Genomic DNA, 18748 nt, shown 5'->3' with positions numbered 1-18748 from the left:
AACAGCATTCTAACACATTTTCCTACCTTCAGTGTTTCCTGTCTTGGGTGTATTCTGTATCCTGTCCACAGATTAATATTTTAGAAAAACGGCTTAACATCAGGGCACTACCACACTCCCCCAAAGTCCAGTAGCTCCTTATCTAAACTATAAAGTCTAAAATTCTTAGTCTGAAATTTAAGGCTCTCCTTAATCCATTCTCTAAACTACTATACACTTTATTAAATTGATGAAACAGGTTATTATTTGCCACAGGTGAGATCTAACTAAAGTATGGTAGTATAAAGTAACTTCAATTGTTATTTTACTCCTTGTTTCTCAGACCTATTGGAATCTCCCTGAGGGCACAATGGGTCTGCTTCTCTCCAAAGCATCTTACATGTAAGAAACTGTCAGTTAACCATTTACAAACGCTCCCTGAGTCCTCTCTATCTTGTCTCTGCTTACTGTAGTGCTGGTTGGAGCGTTCTTTCTCCATCCTCTGCTTATCAAGACTCTATCTACTCCACAGGCCTATCTCAAGTGCCAGTCTCCTTTGAAACCTCCTCTGACTGCTTTTACCTCCTGCCACATTGGAATGAATCTCTTCCTCCTCCATACTTCTTTTTCTTGGATACCTCCATTCTGCCTTACAATTTAGTTAATTGTATATCTGTGTCTTCTGCCCTTTGTAATATTCAATGTAGAAAAGAATTTGGGCTTGTTGATTTTTATTAGCCACTATGCCTTAAGTTACATTTCCTACTTTTTTTTTTTTAATGAAAAGATTGAACTGTAATTTGTAGAAGAAAAGACACAAGATTATCCAAACTGTTATGCCTTATAATTTCATATTACTAGGAATAAATTTTAAGTATCTCTATTTAGAATTATTTACAGGGTGAATATTTAAGTGAGATAATACAAAGATTATTTGCTTACTTTAAGGGTTTCATTGGCTCTCCTGGAGAAGTAGGACAACTGGGACCTGAAGGAGAAAGAGTAAGTCTATTTCCTTCAAATATTATTTCTAACGTGATATATTTAGGATAAAGTATAACAGGGCTCATAAACCCAGGTGTCGGGCAGTGAAACAAGCCAGCCTTAAGAAAAGTCACCTACCAGAATTATAATTAAACTCTTAAATTTTACTGAATTGTGTTTTAGGTAAGTGAGGTGATATAAATATTTATGGTTAGCAACTTTAAATTTAACTTTTAAAAAACACAAATTGATATTATCTAATTATGAAAATTTTATTTTGTAATTGATCTTTAATTTGAGTAGAAACTCTTGGCAGGGTTTGTATCTTACAATGCAATGTGTAATAAATCAACTTCAAAAGATATATTTTTTTGTTTAATAGTGGAAGATAGCTGTTCATAAATGTAGGTACTTGTGAATAAAGTAGAATCTTTGCCAAATATTTTGTTATACTTATAAAAATTAACGAAGATACATACAGAGTTCTGGCATTCCAACTTCGTCATATCTAGTTTTCAGTGCCATATGCAGTTCAGTGATTTCTAGCTGCATTTCTTCATCCACACTGTCAATATTAATTTTAAAAAAAGTAGAATCAAACAATATTAGCATCTTCTCAGGTTTGAAAACAATCATATTCCGAATTTAGCATTTAACTCTGTTATTATACAGGTGCTGTTCGGGCAAATTTTTTTTCATATCTGGAAACTGATTTTTGCAAATGAAAATAAATCGGATCATTCTTTGCTAGATGAATATTTCAAATGTATAGTTTTTTGAGTGAGTGAATTAAATCACATTTTCTTGTAGTTACTTGTGAATGCCTCCACAGAGAAGAAACATTCAGAGTTTACATGTGCTGTAATGACAATCAAAATGTTTAGTTGTCTTTGGTGAGAAGAGGTGAAGATATTCCTGTGGTGAGCGCACAGGTCATTTCTTTCACTTGCAAACAATATCTTCAGTGTGATCCTACAACTAAGCCACTTAACTACTATGTAATACAGCAGACTTACAGATGATGTTTCCAATCTATCATGCAAAGAATTGAACTGCTTATAGACCCAAAGGAGTATATATAGTTTACATTGTTAATTACTGTGCTGCTTATGATACAATCCTTCCCTGACCTGTTGGAATGAAGTTGTTTCTAGTAATTGATGTAATAAAAAAACGAAAGTTATATGTCCTTGCAAAATGTCATCATCTTGAATTCAAGGATCCCTGTGACACTGACTATCAATAGGCACAATGCCTATAATCATACTCAGTAATTTCGACTAGTTTATATGAATATATCAAGATTGTCTCAAATCATAAATATAAGACCCTTTTGTGATATTCTGCCTATTTTAGGTACCATGTCCTAATATTATTAGGCTACTTCAAAATTCTCACTAAAATCATGAATGGTATAGCTAACTGGGTGGTCTTATTATGTTATGAAATATTTAAGTAGAGAAAAGCCAAAGAAAATAATGTTCTAATCACTCCTGAAAACAAATGGGAAGAAAAAGTTCTTTCTGGAAGTCAATAATATACACATGCATGTATATATGAAAAAGTTCTTATATAATTCTATCTGCACTATCCTTAGGTTTTCTGCTGAGATTTACTGAAGCTACTAAAGTTTTAGAAAATAATTATTTTTCTTAAATGCTTGGCTATATTATGTAAAGATGCATGAAATCCTCATGAAATGAGTCATATTGCTCATCTTTGAACTCTTTTTTCAATAGAGAATAGTAGATGAATATTTATTAAACACTGTTGAATTAAAGTAAATGGATTACTTTAACCATTGATATCTGCTAACTTGTCTGTATATACAAAAACCCCAAGCTACATGGTTCTGACATATTTCTTAGTCCCTAAGGCTTATAAAAGTGATTATAAGTCTCAAGGGATTTTATCAGTTAGTACACTTTGGACTGCAAGTGACAGAAGATCCCATTTCAAACTGGCTTCAAAATGAGGAAATTTAAAATAAATGATGATAATGATAACAGTAAATGATTTATTGAATGGTTACATCTATATGCAAGGCTCTATGCAAATACTACATACGAATTAGCTCCTTTAATCTCACAACACCCAGTGAGATAGGTAGTATTATTTTTCTCACTATAGATGAAGAAAATGAGGCATACAGAGAGACACACTTACCTAAGACTGTATATAGGTAATAAGAGCACAGCCAGGATTTGAACATAGATATTCTGGCTCCAAAGACTGAGTACTTAAGTACTATGCCCTACAGCTGCTGCTTATGACCAGAAACCCATAGGTTAGGTGGGATCTAGGCACAATATGGTCCTGAGCACAGTGATATCATTATCCTTCTCTCTGCTTTGCCTTGACTAATGCCGGCTTTATCCTAAGGCTGGTTTCTCATATGATTGCAAGATTCCCAGTGCAAGGGCTAAATATGCCTTTGTTTATGTCCAGCCAGAGACAGGGAGACAGAGAGGAGGTAATTGTCTGTTGGGTACAGAAAATAAGACTTCCTGTTTGTCTGGTTGTACCAACTTTGGTTGCATGCCACCTCTGGACAAATAACTATCACCAGAGGAATGGCGGGATCCCATTTGGAAATACAGATGGGATGGATTTCTGAATAAAATCAGAATTTTTGTTATGAAGAAGGAAAGGGGCCACTTGAGTTAAAATAATACATTGAAGCTTTTCTGAATATCACACCAGTTTAAAGGATAACTTATTTTTCCCTTTGGCATACTTCATAAATTGATGGTTGAGAAAAAATAACTCATTAATTGATTCAACAAATATTTACTTTTTTGAAGTATAGTTAATTTACAATATTATATTAATTTTAGGTACACAGCATCTTGATTCAGTATTTTAATAGATTATACTCCATTAAAGGTTATTAAAAAATAATGGCTATAATTCCCTGTGCTGTTGAATATATATCCCTGTTGCTTATCTATTTTAAACATAGTAAATTGTATCTCTTAATCCCATACCCCTATCTTGCCCCTCAATCCTTCCCTCTCCCCACTGATAACCACTAGTTTGTTTTCTGTATCTGTGAGTCTGTTTCTGTTTTGCCATATATATTTGTGTGTTTCATTTTTTAGATTCCACATATAAGTGGAATTATCACACAGTATTTGTCTTTCTCTGACTTACTTCACTAAGCATAATATTCTCTAGATCCATCCACATTGCTGCAAATGTCAGAATTTCATTTTTTATGGGCATGTAATACTCCATTGTGTGTATGTGTATATGCGTGTGTGTGTGTATACACAAGCACATATATCCATATGTGTGTGTATATATATATACACATGTATGGATATATTTATCCATTCATCTGTTGATGGACCCTAGGGTTGCTTTCCATATCTTGGCTATTGTAAATAGTGCTGCTATGAACATCAGGATGCCTGAGTCTTTTCAAATTAGTGTTTTCATTTTTCCCAGATATTTACCCAGGTGTGAAGTTGCTGAATCATATGGTAGTTCTATTTTGAGTTTTTTGAGGAACACCAATACTGTTTTCCATAGTGGCTGCACCAATTTACATTCCCACCAACAGTGTAGGAGGGTTCCATTTTCTCCACATCCTCGCCAACATTTGTTATTTGTGTTCTTTTTGATGACAGCCATTCTGACAGGTGTGAGGTGATATCTCATGTGGTTTTGACTTGCATTTCTCTAATAATTAGCAGTGTAAAGCGTCTTTTCATGTGCCTGGTAGCCCACTGTATGTCTTCTTTGGATGCTGGGAAAACTGGACAGCTACATGTGAAAGAACATTAGAACATTTCCTCACACCATATACAAAAATAAACTCAAAATGAATTAAAGACCTAAAAGTAAGATCTGAAACTATAAAACTCTTAGAAGAGAACATAAGCAGAACGCTCTTTGCCATAAATCACAGATCCAAAAATAAAATGTTTTTTTTAGATCTGTCTCCTAAGGCAAAAGAAATAAAAGCCAAAATAAATGAATGGGATGTAATTAAACTTAAAAAATTTTGCACAGCAAAGGAAACCATCAACAAAACAAAAAAACAACCTACTGAATGGGAGAAAATATTTGCAAATAATATGACTGACAGGGAGTTAATATCCAAAATATATAAATAGCTTATACAACTCAATATCAAAAAACCAAGCAACCCAATCGAAGAAGGGAACAAATATTTACTTTTGACTTTTTCACATTCTAGGGTGCTCCTGGGATCCGTGGAAAGAGGGGTCTTAAGGGAAGACAGGTAATTTGATTCTTGTTTTATGAGGTACGGTTTAGAGGAGTATAATCTAATTATATGCATATTTCTCACCTGTTAGACTACAAATGTAGTTGTTGTTCTTGTTATCCACAATCCATCTCATTCAACAGAGTTTAAAATTTGCCACTTTAACAGCCTATCCAGTAATACCTGAGAACGTGAAGGAGTATTTAGATTAAAAAATAACTCGAAATGTAACACTTCTAAACCACTTAATATACCAGTGGGAGAGACCTTTATCCCCATGACAAGGTGCTAAAATTAAAATGTCACAGGAAATACATGAACAATTTAAAACACTAATGATAACACTATTCACCCTCATGTTTTAGAGGTTTTTAAAATGCCTGCTTCAGATGTTAGCTCAGAAACTAGTTTCTTATATTTTCATGTTAAAAAAAAATCAAGTAAAGTGAATTCTTCCAGATAATATAATAATTTCAGAGATGGGAGGAAATTTTGACATTATCTAATACCCCCATTATTTAACAAATGAGAAAACTGTAGTTCAGAAAAAGCATCCTCGGGTTATCCTGGCTGTGTTAGTATAGCTAATTAGCCACCTGCTTTTCACTTGTGCTGTTTTTTATTACAATTCAAAGATATTTATTAGGGTAAGACATTCTGTGCTATACTCTGCTCTCTACTCTGTGAGGAAGAAAATTGTCTTTAATAACAGCTTTTCTAAAACTTTGGTGTGTATAATTAAAATCCTGATTATAATACTAAAGGATTACAGATCTCACCAGAATATTCATATCCTTTTAAAGCATTTTATTCTTTGAGCTTTGCAATATTTCTTGAAGATAGAATAGGACAATGGCACTGTTATACGGGTGAGGAGAACGAGGCTCAGTGACATAAAAATACTTGCTCAGAATCCCATAGTTAAAAGTGATAAAGAATTGAGCCCAGCTCCTTTGAATGTAAATCCAAGATCCTTTTCCTTACTACGTAGATATTTCTGCTGTCTGTCTTCTACCTCACACTACTTAGAAGAACATGATTTATGTTTTCATGACATATGGCCAAAATGTGATAAACTTATTTTATTTTTTATTGGAGTATAATTGCTTTACAATGTTGTGTTAGTTTCTGCCTTACAATGAAGTGAATCAGCTATATGTATACCTGTATCCTCTCCCTCTTGGACCTCCCTCCCACCCCCCACCCCCAATCCCACCCATCCAGGTCATCACAGAGCACTGAGCAGAGCTTCTTGTGCTTTATAGCATGTTCCCACTAGCTGTTTGACCCATGGTAGTGTATATATGTCAATCCTAATTTCCTAATTTGTCCCACCCTCTCCATTCCACCCCTGTGTCCACATGTTCATTCTCTATGTCTACATCTCTATTACTACCCTGCAAATAGGTTCATCTGTACCATTTTTCTAGATTCCACATATATGTGTTAATATACTATATTTGTTTTTCTCTTTCTGGCTTACTTCACTCTGTATGACAGATTCTAGGTCCATCCACATCTCTACAGATGACCTAATTTCGTTCCTTTTTATGGCTGAGTAATATTCCATTGTATGCACATACCACATCTTCTTTATCCATTAATTTGTCGTTGGACATTTAGGTTGTTTCCCGGTCCTGGCTATTGTAAATAGTGCTGCAACGAACGTTGGGGTGCATGTGTCCTTTTGAATTATGGTTTTTTCAGGGTATAGGCCCAGTAATGGGATTACTGTGTCATATGGTAGTTCTAGTTTTAGTTTTTTAAGGAACCTCTTTACTGTTCTTCATAGAGGCTGTATCAATTTACATTCCCACCAACAGTGCAAGAGGGTTCCCTTTTCTCCACACCCTCTCCAGCATTTATTGTTTGTAGATTTTTTGATGATGGCCATTCTGACTGGTGTGAGGTGATACCTCATTGTAGTTTTTTTTTTTTTTTATGGTACGCAGGCCTCTCACTGCCGTGGCCTCTCCCGTTGTGGAGCACAGGCTCCAGACGCGCAGGCCCAGCAGTCATGGCCCACGGGCCCAGCCGCTCCGCGGCATGTGGGATCCTCCCGGACTGGGGCACACACCCATATCCCCTGCACCGGCAGGTGGACTCTCAACCACTGCGCCACCAGGGAAGCCCCCTCATTGTAGTTTTGATTTGCATTTCTCTAATAATGAGTGATGTTGAGCATCTTTTCATGTGCCTCTTGGCCATCTGTATGTCTTCTTTGGTGAAATACCTATTTAGGTTTTCTGCCCATTTTTTGATTGAGTTGTTTGTTTTTTTGATATTGACCTCCATGAGCTGTTTGTATATTTTGGAGATTAATCCTTTGTCTGTTGCTTTGGTTGCAAATATTTTCTCCCATTCTGAGGGTTGTCTTTTCATCTTGTTTATGGTTTCCTTTGCTGTGCAAAAGCTTTTAAGTTTCATTAGGTCATTTGTTTTTTTTTGTTTTTATTTTCATTACTGTAGGAGGTGGGTCAAAAAAGATCTTGCTGTGGTTCATGTCAAAGTGCGTTTTTCCTACATTTTCCTCTAAGAGTTTTATAGTGTCCGGTCTTACATTTAGTTCTTTAATCCAGTTGGAGTTTGTTTTTGTGTATGGTTTTAAGTAGTGTTCTAATTTCATTCTTTTACATGTAGCTGCCCAGTTTTCTCAGCACAACTTATAGAAGAGGCTGTCTTTTGTCAATTGTATGTTCTTACCTCCTTTGTCATAAATTAGGTGACCATATGTGCATGGGTTTATCTCTGGGCTTTCTATCCTGTTCCATTGATCTGTATTTCTGTTTTTGTGCCAGTACCATACTGTCTTGATTACTGTAGCTTTGTAGTATAGTCTGAAGTCTGGGAGCCTGATTCCTCTGGCTCCATTTTTCTTTCTCAAGATTGCTTTGGCTATCAGGGTCTTTTGTGTTTCCATACAAATTGTAAAATTTTTTGTTCTAATTCTGTGAGGAATGCCGTTGGTAATTTGATAAGGATTGCATTGAATCTGTAGATTGCTTTGGGTAGTACAATCATTTTCACAATATTGATTCTTCCAATCCAAGAACATGGTATATTTTTTCATCTGTTTATGTTATCTTTGATTTCTTTCATCATTGTTGTGTAATTTTCTGAGTACAGGTCTTTCGCCTCCTTAGGTAGGTTTATTCTGAGGTATTTTAATCTTTTTGTTGTGATGGTAAATGGAATTGTTTCCTTAATTTCTCTTTCTGATCTTTCATTGTTAGTGTGCATAGGAATGCAAGAGATTTCTGTGCTTTAATTTTGTATCCTGCAACCTTACCAAATTCATTGATTAGTTCTAGTAATTTTCTGGTGGCATCTTTAGGATTTTCTAGGTATAGTATCATGTCATCTGCAAACAGTGACAGTTTTACTTCTTCTTTTCCAATCTGTATTTCTTTTATTTCTTTTTCTTCTCTGATTGCCGTGGCTAAGACTTCCAAAACTGTGTTGAATAGGAGTGGTTTCACTTTAAAGATTTTAACGTATTAAGATAAACTTACAAAACTGTCAAGAAATGAAAAGTAAGCCAAACATTTTGTTTTCTTGCAATTACATTCAACATTCAAGTTAATCTTGTAATAATTATAACAGCAGAAACTGTACCATCATCATTACCATCATCACCAATTTTTAGTCTCAAGCACTTTGTTAAATATTTTGTATGCCATCTCATTTGATGACACTCTATTATACTTCTGAATGTTAGTATATTCTTTACATTTTTATCTCTCTTACACATATCCCAATAGAAGTACCTCTCTTATGTGTCAAATATCTAATCTAAATATGCAGATTGGGCTGTCTCAAAATTGACAGTAGGTGAAGTTCATCTTCTTTATTCTTGTTCTCCATTCTATGTCTTGATTTTTTTCATCCATCTCCTACAGAAGTATGCTGTCAGTAAAAGAACTAATTAATTTATTTATGCTATTATATTATTTCCAGTGCTTAAAATGTTACCTTACCCATTAGTAATTATATTTTAAGTATAGTTTAAGACAGAATAAGTAATCTTTAATGGTGGAATTTTAGGCGTTGCTGAGGAAACATTTTCACAGAGTCTCTGTGATATATCACTTAAGTAGCTACCATCTTTATTTATTAATATAGCTGGTCTTATATAGATATTAACTTTATCTTTCCTTGGGGGGGGCTGCATTGGGTCTTCGTTGCTGCATGTGGGCTTTCTCTAGTTGCATCGAGCGGGGGCTACTCTTGGTTGCAGTGCGCGTGCTCTCTCATTGTAGTGGCTTCTCTCTTGTTGCAGAGCACGGGCTCTAGGTTCGTGGACTTCAGTAGTTGCAGCATGTGGGCTCAGTAGTTGCAGCACACAGGACCTAGAGCACAGGGCTTCAGTAGTTTTGGGACACAGGCTCAGCAGTTGTGGCTTGTGGGCTCTAGAGTGCAGGCTCAGTAGTTGTGGCGCATGGGCTTAGTTGCTCTGCGGCATGTGGGATCTTCCTGGAGCAGGGCTTGAACTCATGTCCCCTGCATTGGCAGGTGGACTCTTGACCACTGTGCCACCACAGAAGTCCCTTAACTTTATCTTGACAATGTATAGGTATTATCTACTTCCCTACTCTATAATGAACTGTAAAATCGTCCATGGAAATTTATAGATAACTTCCGGTTTCTTACTCCATAGGGAATTATAATATTATCCAACAGATGCTATTGAGTTCAAAAGAGGAGTTCAAGAAAACTGGAAAGATAGTGAATGGAATGATCACTGGGTTCTTTTTTTTGAGTGCACTGTTCTTTATATTAAAAAATTTGTAAAGTTTTATTTCTTTAAAGATATATGCCTTTGTAATAGATTTAGATCTTAGAAAACTTATATTTGAAAAACACATGCATTCCATTTTTCCTAAATAGTGTTATAAAAAAATCTGTCTAGTGCTGTACTGTGTCATGTATACTATATGTACTTTCTCATTTTTACCACAAAATGATTTGACCATGTTTATGAGGAAATCACTGTACTTAGACTAAGATACAGTTACAACCACAAGTCAAATTATGCCAAGGTTGACCTCAGAGACTGTTCCAGAATATTATCCTATGCATAAATGCTCCACCATGTTATGTTTATTATAAGTAAAATCATCTACAGATATCTTTGACATTAAGGGCAAACATATTATTATGGGATATTATGTGGCATGAGACACATATTTCAATTTAGATTATTCAAATTCCATGAGAAGAATGGTTACTTATTACTGTTTTAATAATAGTAAAAGGAAAATATCTTTTGATAACATTTCCACTCTCTTTGACGTGGAAAGATATTAGGTGTGTGAATACAAATATGGCCATTTTCTCTTGGTCATTTATTAAATTATGTATACTAATTGTTGTTATATATGAAGTAGATATTCAAATACGGAAGCAGAATTAAAGGATCCAGGCCAACATAAAGAGCTGACAGAAACCATACATGTGAAAGAAAATACAGAAACCTGGAAATGCTGAAATCTAAAAAGGACCCATTTAAGAAGTTTTTGGCTATGCATATGTCAAAGACTGTTAGGTCCAGTCTTCTGCTGGTTTCATAGCTATTTAGAAGTGTAGGTTGGTGCTTCATTAAGGTACAGCTATGTGGATCCCGTCCATGTTATTTCACTTACTGTCCTTAGAATTTCTAAGATGTACTTTATTATAATCACCACTCCCCTTTAATTAATTTGATTAGTCTTACATTGTAAATGAGCTTGTTTCCTCAAATTTTAGGTAGATACAATTACTCAGCCTTTGAGCATAGCATATGATTCAGTTTTTTAAAAGTTGAAGTATAGTTGATTTACAATGTTGTATTAGTTTCAGGTGTACAGCAAAGTGATTCAGTTATACATGTATGTATTCTTTTTCAGATTCTTTTCCATTATAGGTTATTATAAGATATTCACTGTAGTTCCCTATCCTATACAGTAATAGTTCCCTCTCCTATACAATAAGTCCTTGTTGTTTACCTATTTTATATATAGTAGTGTGTATCTGTTAATCCCAAACTCCTAATTTATCCCTCCCTTCTCCCCCTTTCCCCTTTGGTAACCATAAGTTTGTTTTCTATGTCTGTGAGTCTGTTTCTGTTTTGTAAATAAGTTCATTTGTATCACTTTTTTAGATTCCACATGTAAGTGATATCATATATTTGTCTTTGATTACTTCACTTCATATAATAATCTCTGTATCCATCTATATTGCTGCAAATGACATTATTTCATTCATTTTTATGGCTAAGTAATATTTCATTATATATAATTAATATGTATATTAATATATATATTCCATATAAAATGGAATATATGTGTGTGTATATATATACACACACATATACATATGTGTGTGTATATATATATACACACACCACATCTTCTTTATCCATTCCTCTGTCAGTGGACACTTAGGTTACTTCCATATTTTGGCTATTGTAAATAGTGCTGCTATGAGCATTGGGGTACATGTACCTTTTCGAACTACAGTTTTAATCTTTTCTGGATACATGCCCAGGAGTGGGATTGCTGGATCATATGATAACTTTATTTTTACTCTTTAAGGAACCTCCGTACTGTTATCCATAGTGGCTGCATCAATTTACACTCCCATCAATAGTGTAGGAAGGTCCCCTTTTCTCCATACCCTCTCCAGTGTTTATTGTTTGTAGACTTTTTGGTGATGGCCATTCGGACTGGTGTGAGGTGATACCTCATTGTAGTTTTGATTTGCATTTCTCTAATAATTAGCCATATTGAGCATCTTTTCATGTGCATGTTGAACATGATTCAGTTTTAAATAATTATTGTAACATGTAATTTGTAGAATAATAGTAACTCCTTTTAGATAACTCCTTAAATTTTATGTAACATATTACACTTATATTTTTAGAGTCTCTGAAATTAAAGCCAGAAACTGGTAAAATAAATTACTTCACTTTCTGTATTATAAAATATGAAACACTCTGATAGTCAAAATAGTGAAGGGACTAGGCATAGAAAACTTCAAAATCCAAGTTTAGGTCACTATAAATATAAGCTTTTTTGGATTACTGTATTGGTTTCTAACCTGAGTACTAAAGCTCTATGTTTGGTGTGAATAGTTTACAAAAATATGAAAGTGTATATGTATTGACATGACATCATATACCTGTGCAGCATAGAAATATATAGGGGAGTAGTCAAAGTCCTGTCCAAAATTGTTAGTAATATTGCTAAGCTTAAGTTTGGGAAGATGTTGCTATAAATCATATGCTCATACTGATTGCCAAAGAATCACTTATTTCCCTGAGTAAACACTAAGCATGGAATTAAGTTGTTGTGAGCCAGCTTCCTTAGTGATGTCTATATTGTTTTAATGAAATTATAGACTTACAGGTAAGAGATATCCTCTCCTAGACAGTATAAATATTATGTGAATGCTATTGAAAATGGATACATTTTAAAATAACATATTATTTTGGTTGTTTGAGTTATTTATTATTTAGCCTTGTACTGGTATTTTTTACATTAATGTTTGTGTTAAGTTATTTCATTTTAAATCTTCCCAGAAAACTCTTTCTTCCCCAAAATAAAATATTATATTTATTCAGAGTTTGCAGATAAGAGTTAATATTTGTAACATAATGTGTTTTTGCTTTTTCAACCAGGAAAAGTAAAAAACTGGTTTTGTTAGGAATTTGGTATATTTTAGGATCAGACTATGTAAAAGTAGTTTTATTAACAAATTCATTTGTTCCTTAGTCTTGGGTTGTTGACATTTGAGAAGTAGTTTTCTTCCTTGTATTGTAAACTGTTTTTGATTTTAGGATCTTAGTATTAGGTACTCACTAATCACAATTATTTTAAAATGCCTTATGTAATCAGTTACATATTAGTCAGTGTTTGTGTACTCATGCCTTTTGATATTGAGATACTATAGTTCTTACCTCTTCCTTTTCTTCCCTCCTACACTCCCTATAATGTCACAATTGGATCAAAATCCTTGTTGTCAGTTAATATTAGAGATCTTAAAAACAAGGTAGTAGACCATCTTTATTGGTCAGGACTGTTTTTAAAATACCAAAGAACTCCTGTTCTATTTTACATGTTTTACTGTCTTTGAGAAGCTTCTTGGAGCATATGATATGAACCAAATTATTTAAAAGCATAAAACCATCCGCTGATTTATAATGGAAAAGAAGAATGCTGTTTAAAAAAATGGGAGACACAGGGAAAGAGGATATATATGTATTTGTTAACTTCATATTTTATATATGTTACTAATTCCAAGTAGCTCTCTTTTTAATGCAAAGTTTCCAAACTTTCTTCTGTAGTGTGCAGTCAGGAAATTCTATAGCTGCTATTAAAAAAGCATTTTACAGGGCTCCCAGATTGATTTAATCAGTAGTCTCTTGTAGTAAGTTGAAGCAAATTTATGTAGCTCCACGACCTAAAATACCTCTGCTAGAATTGATTTTTCCAGGATTGAAGGTAACGTGGTATTGGAGATTTGGATTGACTCTCAACAGTACCTAGAAAACTGTTGTCAGAATACACAGGTTTTCTAAGGACTTTTTCAGATCTGATAATAATAGATTATACATAATCAAATCATATTATATTTGAAGTTTGACAAAGAGCAAAAGAGTACTCAGTTTTCTTCCTATGAATATCAAAGTATCGCAGCCTTAGAATAGTGGACAAAATAACACGCTTAAGGCACCGGGACTTCAGAGATGTTTACTTTTCCAACTATAGAAAGGAGTGTCTCCTTTTCTCTTACAGGTTTCTGTTAGAAGAGTCTATTTAAAGTAAACTGTATTTTGGCTTCTAACTTCAGTGTTAGAATTTCAGAATATAAAATCCTTCTGTTAGACATCTGTTATTAGTTCTATCTTTAGCCCCAAACAATCTTAAATACGTATTGCACAGCTGTGTTTCAAATACATACATTTTATGGAGAATTTGGAGACAGTGTTTTCTTTGTCCCAGGAAAAGTTTGAAGTTGATTCATGAAGAAAGAACTACTGTTGCTAGAGCATTACAAAATATTGTCATTAATTTTTCAGTGATTCTGCCTCTTTCAGGAAAAATGTATTTTCTGGATTCTACTTTACTGGGATGATCTGTAGTAACTATGTTTGGCTAACTATAACTTGACAAGATGTATGAAGAGACCAGGACTTTGAATTAAACCCATCTTCAAGGTCGGGTCAGTTACTGAGAAGAGGGATGCCCAATGAACTGTAGTTGGTAACTTTGGGGAAGTCCAGGAAGAGCATGATTTCATAGAGGTATGACACCAACAAATGGGAATTCAGGCAGGCATTTATTTTCAGGGTGGATAATGTAAGGGAAAACTCAAGAGAGTCTTGTAGGTTATCAAAATCAGGCATGTGGAAATGTGAGTGCAAATATGGAAGTGAGGTTTGGCTTGGCTTGTATTCTCAGTGTGGGAAAATGGCAAGAATGAGGCATGACCCTTATGATTGAGGGATAATGTGTGGCAAAACTGGTTCTTGAACACAAGAAAAAGGAAGAGTCCAATTCCCAGAACTAGAGTACAAGCTGGTAACCAGTCTTTAAGAGCAAGGCAGGAACTTGAGCCTGAGAACTGAGGCCCAGATCATAGCTAGGTTAACAGCAAGCCTGACTTGATGCCAAATCTCCAAGAATTTGTCTAAAACCCATTAAATTCCTACCTAAGTTTAAAATTAGTCTCAACTGTTAGGACATGGTTGACCTTGAAATGTGGATCAAATTGTCTTACCTATAAGGAAAAGAAAGAGTCAGAGACTGGATTATCACAGAGCACTTTACACTCCAGCCTTTACCTACAATAATTGTGTTTCCCTTTGAAGGATTTTAAAATATCAGGATTTTCTAGTAGTATGTATTCATGTGTAGAATGTGTAAAATTAACCTCTGGGTTTTATGTTAGTGTGTCTAGTCCTAGACAATTTAGTGCAGTCTTCTGTTTTCATTGCTTCGTCTTGGAAAAAGTTGAATTTCTGTTTTTATTGGTAATGCCTGTTTACTTTATCACTAATGCCTGTTTAGTATATATGTCTTTTATGATAATTTTAATTTATCTCTACTTTAGATTGAATATATTATTTCTATACATTTGTTCTTTAGAAAGAGCAAAATGTGTTCATAGTTAATTGTAGTCTTTAACAGAAAAATTTTGCAATGCTTTTATTTTTTAATTCCATAAATATAGTCACCAGTATTTTATGGTTATTTTAGTCCTCGTGTTTCTCTAGTTATTTTATATTCAGTGTTTATCTACTGTCTTTGTAGAACTAGGAAAATAATTCTTTTACTAGACTCCCTAAGCAATAAGTTTTCCACTGTTTCCTGATATTTAACTGTACCACCAAGTATAGTATCTGTGTGTAGTCTACAATATTAACACCACATATATATTCAGGCATACCAAGTCTAGAATACTTGTTTTGTTCTTAGTGTTTGATAACAGTACAATAAGACCCAGGCAAGAGAGAAACTTGATCTGGGCTGTGCACTTTAGAGGACCCTGTACATCACAAACAAATAAAATAAAATGTATTTTAAAAACTCTTGATTTTCCCATCACTCAGGATTTAGCACTTAGCATTGGCATTGTGTGACCTGTAATCCTAGACATCCATTCTTGTTATTACGTATTAGTTACCTATTGCTATGTAACAGATTGCTCCATGTTAGCAGTTTAAAACAATAATAATAAATATATATTATTTCTTATAGTTTCTGTGGGTCAGGAATTTGGGAGTGGCTTATTTGGGTGGGTCTAGCTTAGGGTTTCATATGAGGTTACAGTCAAGATTTGGGGCAGAACTGCAGTCATCTGAAGGCTTGACTGGGGCTGATCTGCTATTAAGGTGGCTCACTTACTGGCAGGTGGGAAGTCTCATTTCCTCCCCATGGGGAACTCTCCACATTGCAACTTGAGTGTCTTCACAGCATGGCTGTTGACTTCCACCAGAGCAAGTGGTCCATGGGAGCAAAGTGAAAGGTATAGTGCCTTTTATGACCTAGCCTAAGAAGTCACATTCTGTTACTTCTGTATTCTGTTAGTCACATAGGCCAGCCAGGAGTCAAAATGGGGGGTCACTACACAAGGGCATTAATACCAGGTAGTGAGAATCATGAGGGTCCATCTTTGAGGCTGGCTACGAAAGTATTTTAATAATGTTCAAGGCTCAGAGAAATTCTTCTCCACATCTCTTTCTTATAACCTCACATCTGAATACCATGAAGTTTTGAGGCTGGTACCACTGCCAACATTAGAGACAGAAACTGCTTGAGATTGTGATGAGGACTGAGCAGGCGGTAGAAGCACTTTGGTTGAGGAAAGATGAATTTACTTATCTAATTCTCCTTTTAGTATGAATGCAATAGGCTCTTGTATAATGAAGTACTGCTTCAAGTAATGCAAACTTTCTATTTTCTTGCTTCTCTTTGTGTTCTTTGTGTTTGGCTTCAGAGGTAGTAGAACTAGTGCAATATTTGCAATAGCTGAGACTGAGAAATTCCCAGAGACTGAGAAACATTTTGTATTATTAAACAATTCATATTACTCTTAAATTTTGTATATCATAGGTATAGAAACAAAATTCATGAAGCATGATAAAAATTGTTTATGTAGGTAGCTAGATGGATAGGAAATTGTAGAATTATGCAGTTTTAAAAAGATATTTAATTAGATTACAGTAAAAATGTTAAAGTAAATATAAAATTTTAAATTTATTTAACTAATATTGATTATTCATTGATTATAATTTTCAATAGAGAATTAAAAGCAGTAGAAAATCTTCAAAAAGATTATTTCCTTAAATTCTTAAAATCTAGAAACAGCGTGAGTACTCTTACATTGAGCATTACCACATAGTAAATTCTGCAAATAGGACTTTATTTAAAGGAGATATAATTACCAATTATATTAGTTTTCTATCTGTTGCTACATAACAAATACCACAAACTTAGAAGCTTAAAATACACCCATTAATAAATCTCATAGTTTTCATCAGTCAGCAGTCCAGATACTACTTAACTAGGTCTTCTGCAGTCAAAGTGTCAGCTGCTGCATTATCATCTGCACGCTTGACTGGAGAAGAGTTCACTTCCAGGCTTATTCAGGTTGTGAGAAGAATTCATTTCCTTGAGGTTGTAGAACTAAGAGGCGCTGGCTCTTTGCTGGCTTTTGGCTATAGCCCAACTTCAGGTCTTATGGACTATCCACAGTTCTAGAGGTCACTCACAGTTCCCTGCTGTGTGGCCTCTCCAACACAGCTGCTTATTTCATCAAACTCAGGAAGACTCTAGCTCCAGGCTGCTAAGATGGACTCTTATATAGTATAACATAATCACATCATTGGCATCCCATTACCTTTGCTCTATTCTATTTGTTAGAAGAAGCAAGTCATAGTCCCACCACACACAAAGGGAGGGTATCATACAAAGATGTGGGCAACAGGAATCATTAGGAGTCACCTCAAAATCTGTCCACTACATTGATCAAACAGTGGAAATGAGCAAGAAAATTATTCATAACTTGAAGAGATCGAGTGAAATCCCTGAAATGTCATATTCTTTACAAAATAAAATTTTACAACTGATCAAAACAATGAAAATGTAAAAAATAGAATTATGTTCACAGAAGTAACAATGCAACTCTGGCATGCCATTTATTTACTTGTTTATTTGTTTGTTATTGAAGTATAGTTGACACAACATACAGTGTTGTGTTAGTTTCAGGTTTATAGCAAAGTGAATCAGTTATACGTACACATATATCCACTCTTTTTTAGATGTAATGGCCCATATAGGCCATTACATAGTATTGAGTAGAGTTCCCTGTGCTATACAGTAGGTCTTTATTAATGATCTGTTTTATATATAGTAGTGTGTATATGTCAGTCCCAGTCTCCCAGTTTATCCCTCCCCTCTTTCCACTGGTAACCATAAGTTTGTTTTCTATATCTGTAACTTGATTTCTGTTTTGTAAATAAGTTCATTTGTACCATTTTCTTAGATTTCACATATAAGTGATATCATATGATATTTGTCTTTGTCTGACTTACTTCACTCAGTATGACAGAGAAGATGATTATTACATTCATGAAATTGGCAAGTTGGGCTAAAAGGGCAAAAATTCAAGCTTTCCTATGGATGATTATCCTGGAAAATGGCCATTATATCCTTTGGTAGTAGGAGGATATTTCTAAGAGAACACAGTTTGATTAAATTAGGGGTTATAATTTTCCACTAAGTAAATATGAGAGAAAATTTAGTATTTCATTTTGCAACAAATTCTTTCAAGTGGAGAAAGAAATTGTAGAAACTGTGTCATTTGTATTCCAAGTTCGAAGGCAGAGTGTTTTGTCACTACTCTTCCATATTTCACAACCAACATTTAAGATCATTTTTTTTTACAGTGAAGATATATGGTTGCAAATACTTAGGTTTATTTTCTTAAAGGAATTCAGAGCTTTACCTGCAGTAAAAAAAAAAAAATGCATATAGTTGCCAAAATTGAAATAACAACTGAATAACATTG

General features: G+C 34.3%; 1 protein-coding gene across 4 annotated transcripts in view; it reads left to right on the top strand.

The window, feature by feature from the left end:
* Positions 1-18748, top strand: part of COL24A1 (collagen type XXIV alpha 1 chain) — a 431777-nt gene that overhangs the window by 122483 nt on the left and 290546 nt on the right. For 3 of the 4 annotated variants that reach the window (XM_067726773.1, XM_067726775.1, XM_067726772.1), the window contains exons 12-13: positions 928-981; positions 5168-5212. In XM_067726773.1, coding sequence (XP_067582874.1) covers positions 928-981; positions 5168-5212 — 99 coding nt within the window. The remainder of the gene's footprint in view (positions 1-927; positions 982-5167; positions 5213-18748) is intronic. The other variant, XM_067726774.1, reaches the window with a different exon arrangement.

The sequence above is a fragment of the Pseudorca crassidens genome, chromosome 2 (genome assembly GCF_039906515.1).
Source record: "Pseudorca crassidens isolate mPseCra1 chromosome 2, mPseCra1.hap1, whole genome shotgun sequence".
NCBI lineage: Eukaryota > Metazoa > Chordata > Mammalia > Artiodactyla > Delphinidae > Pseudorca > Pseudorca crassidens.
This window is presented reverse-complemented; position numbering and strand designations above follow the sequence as displayed.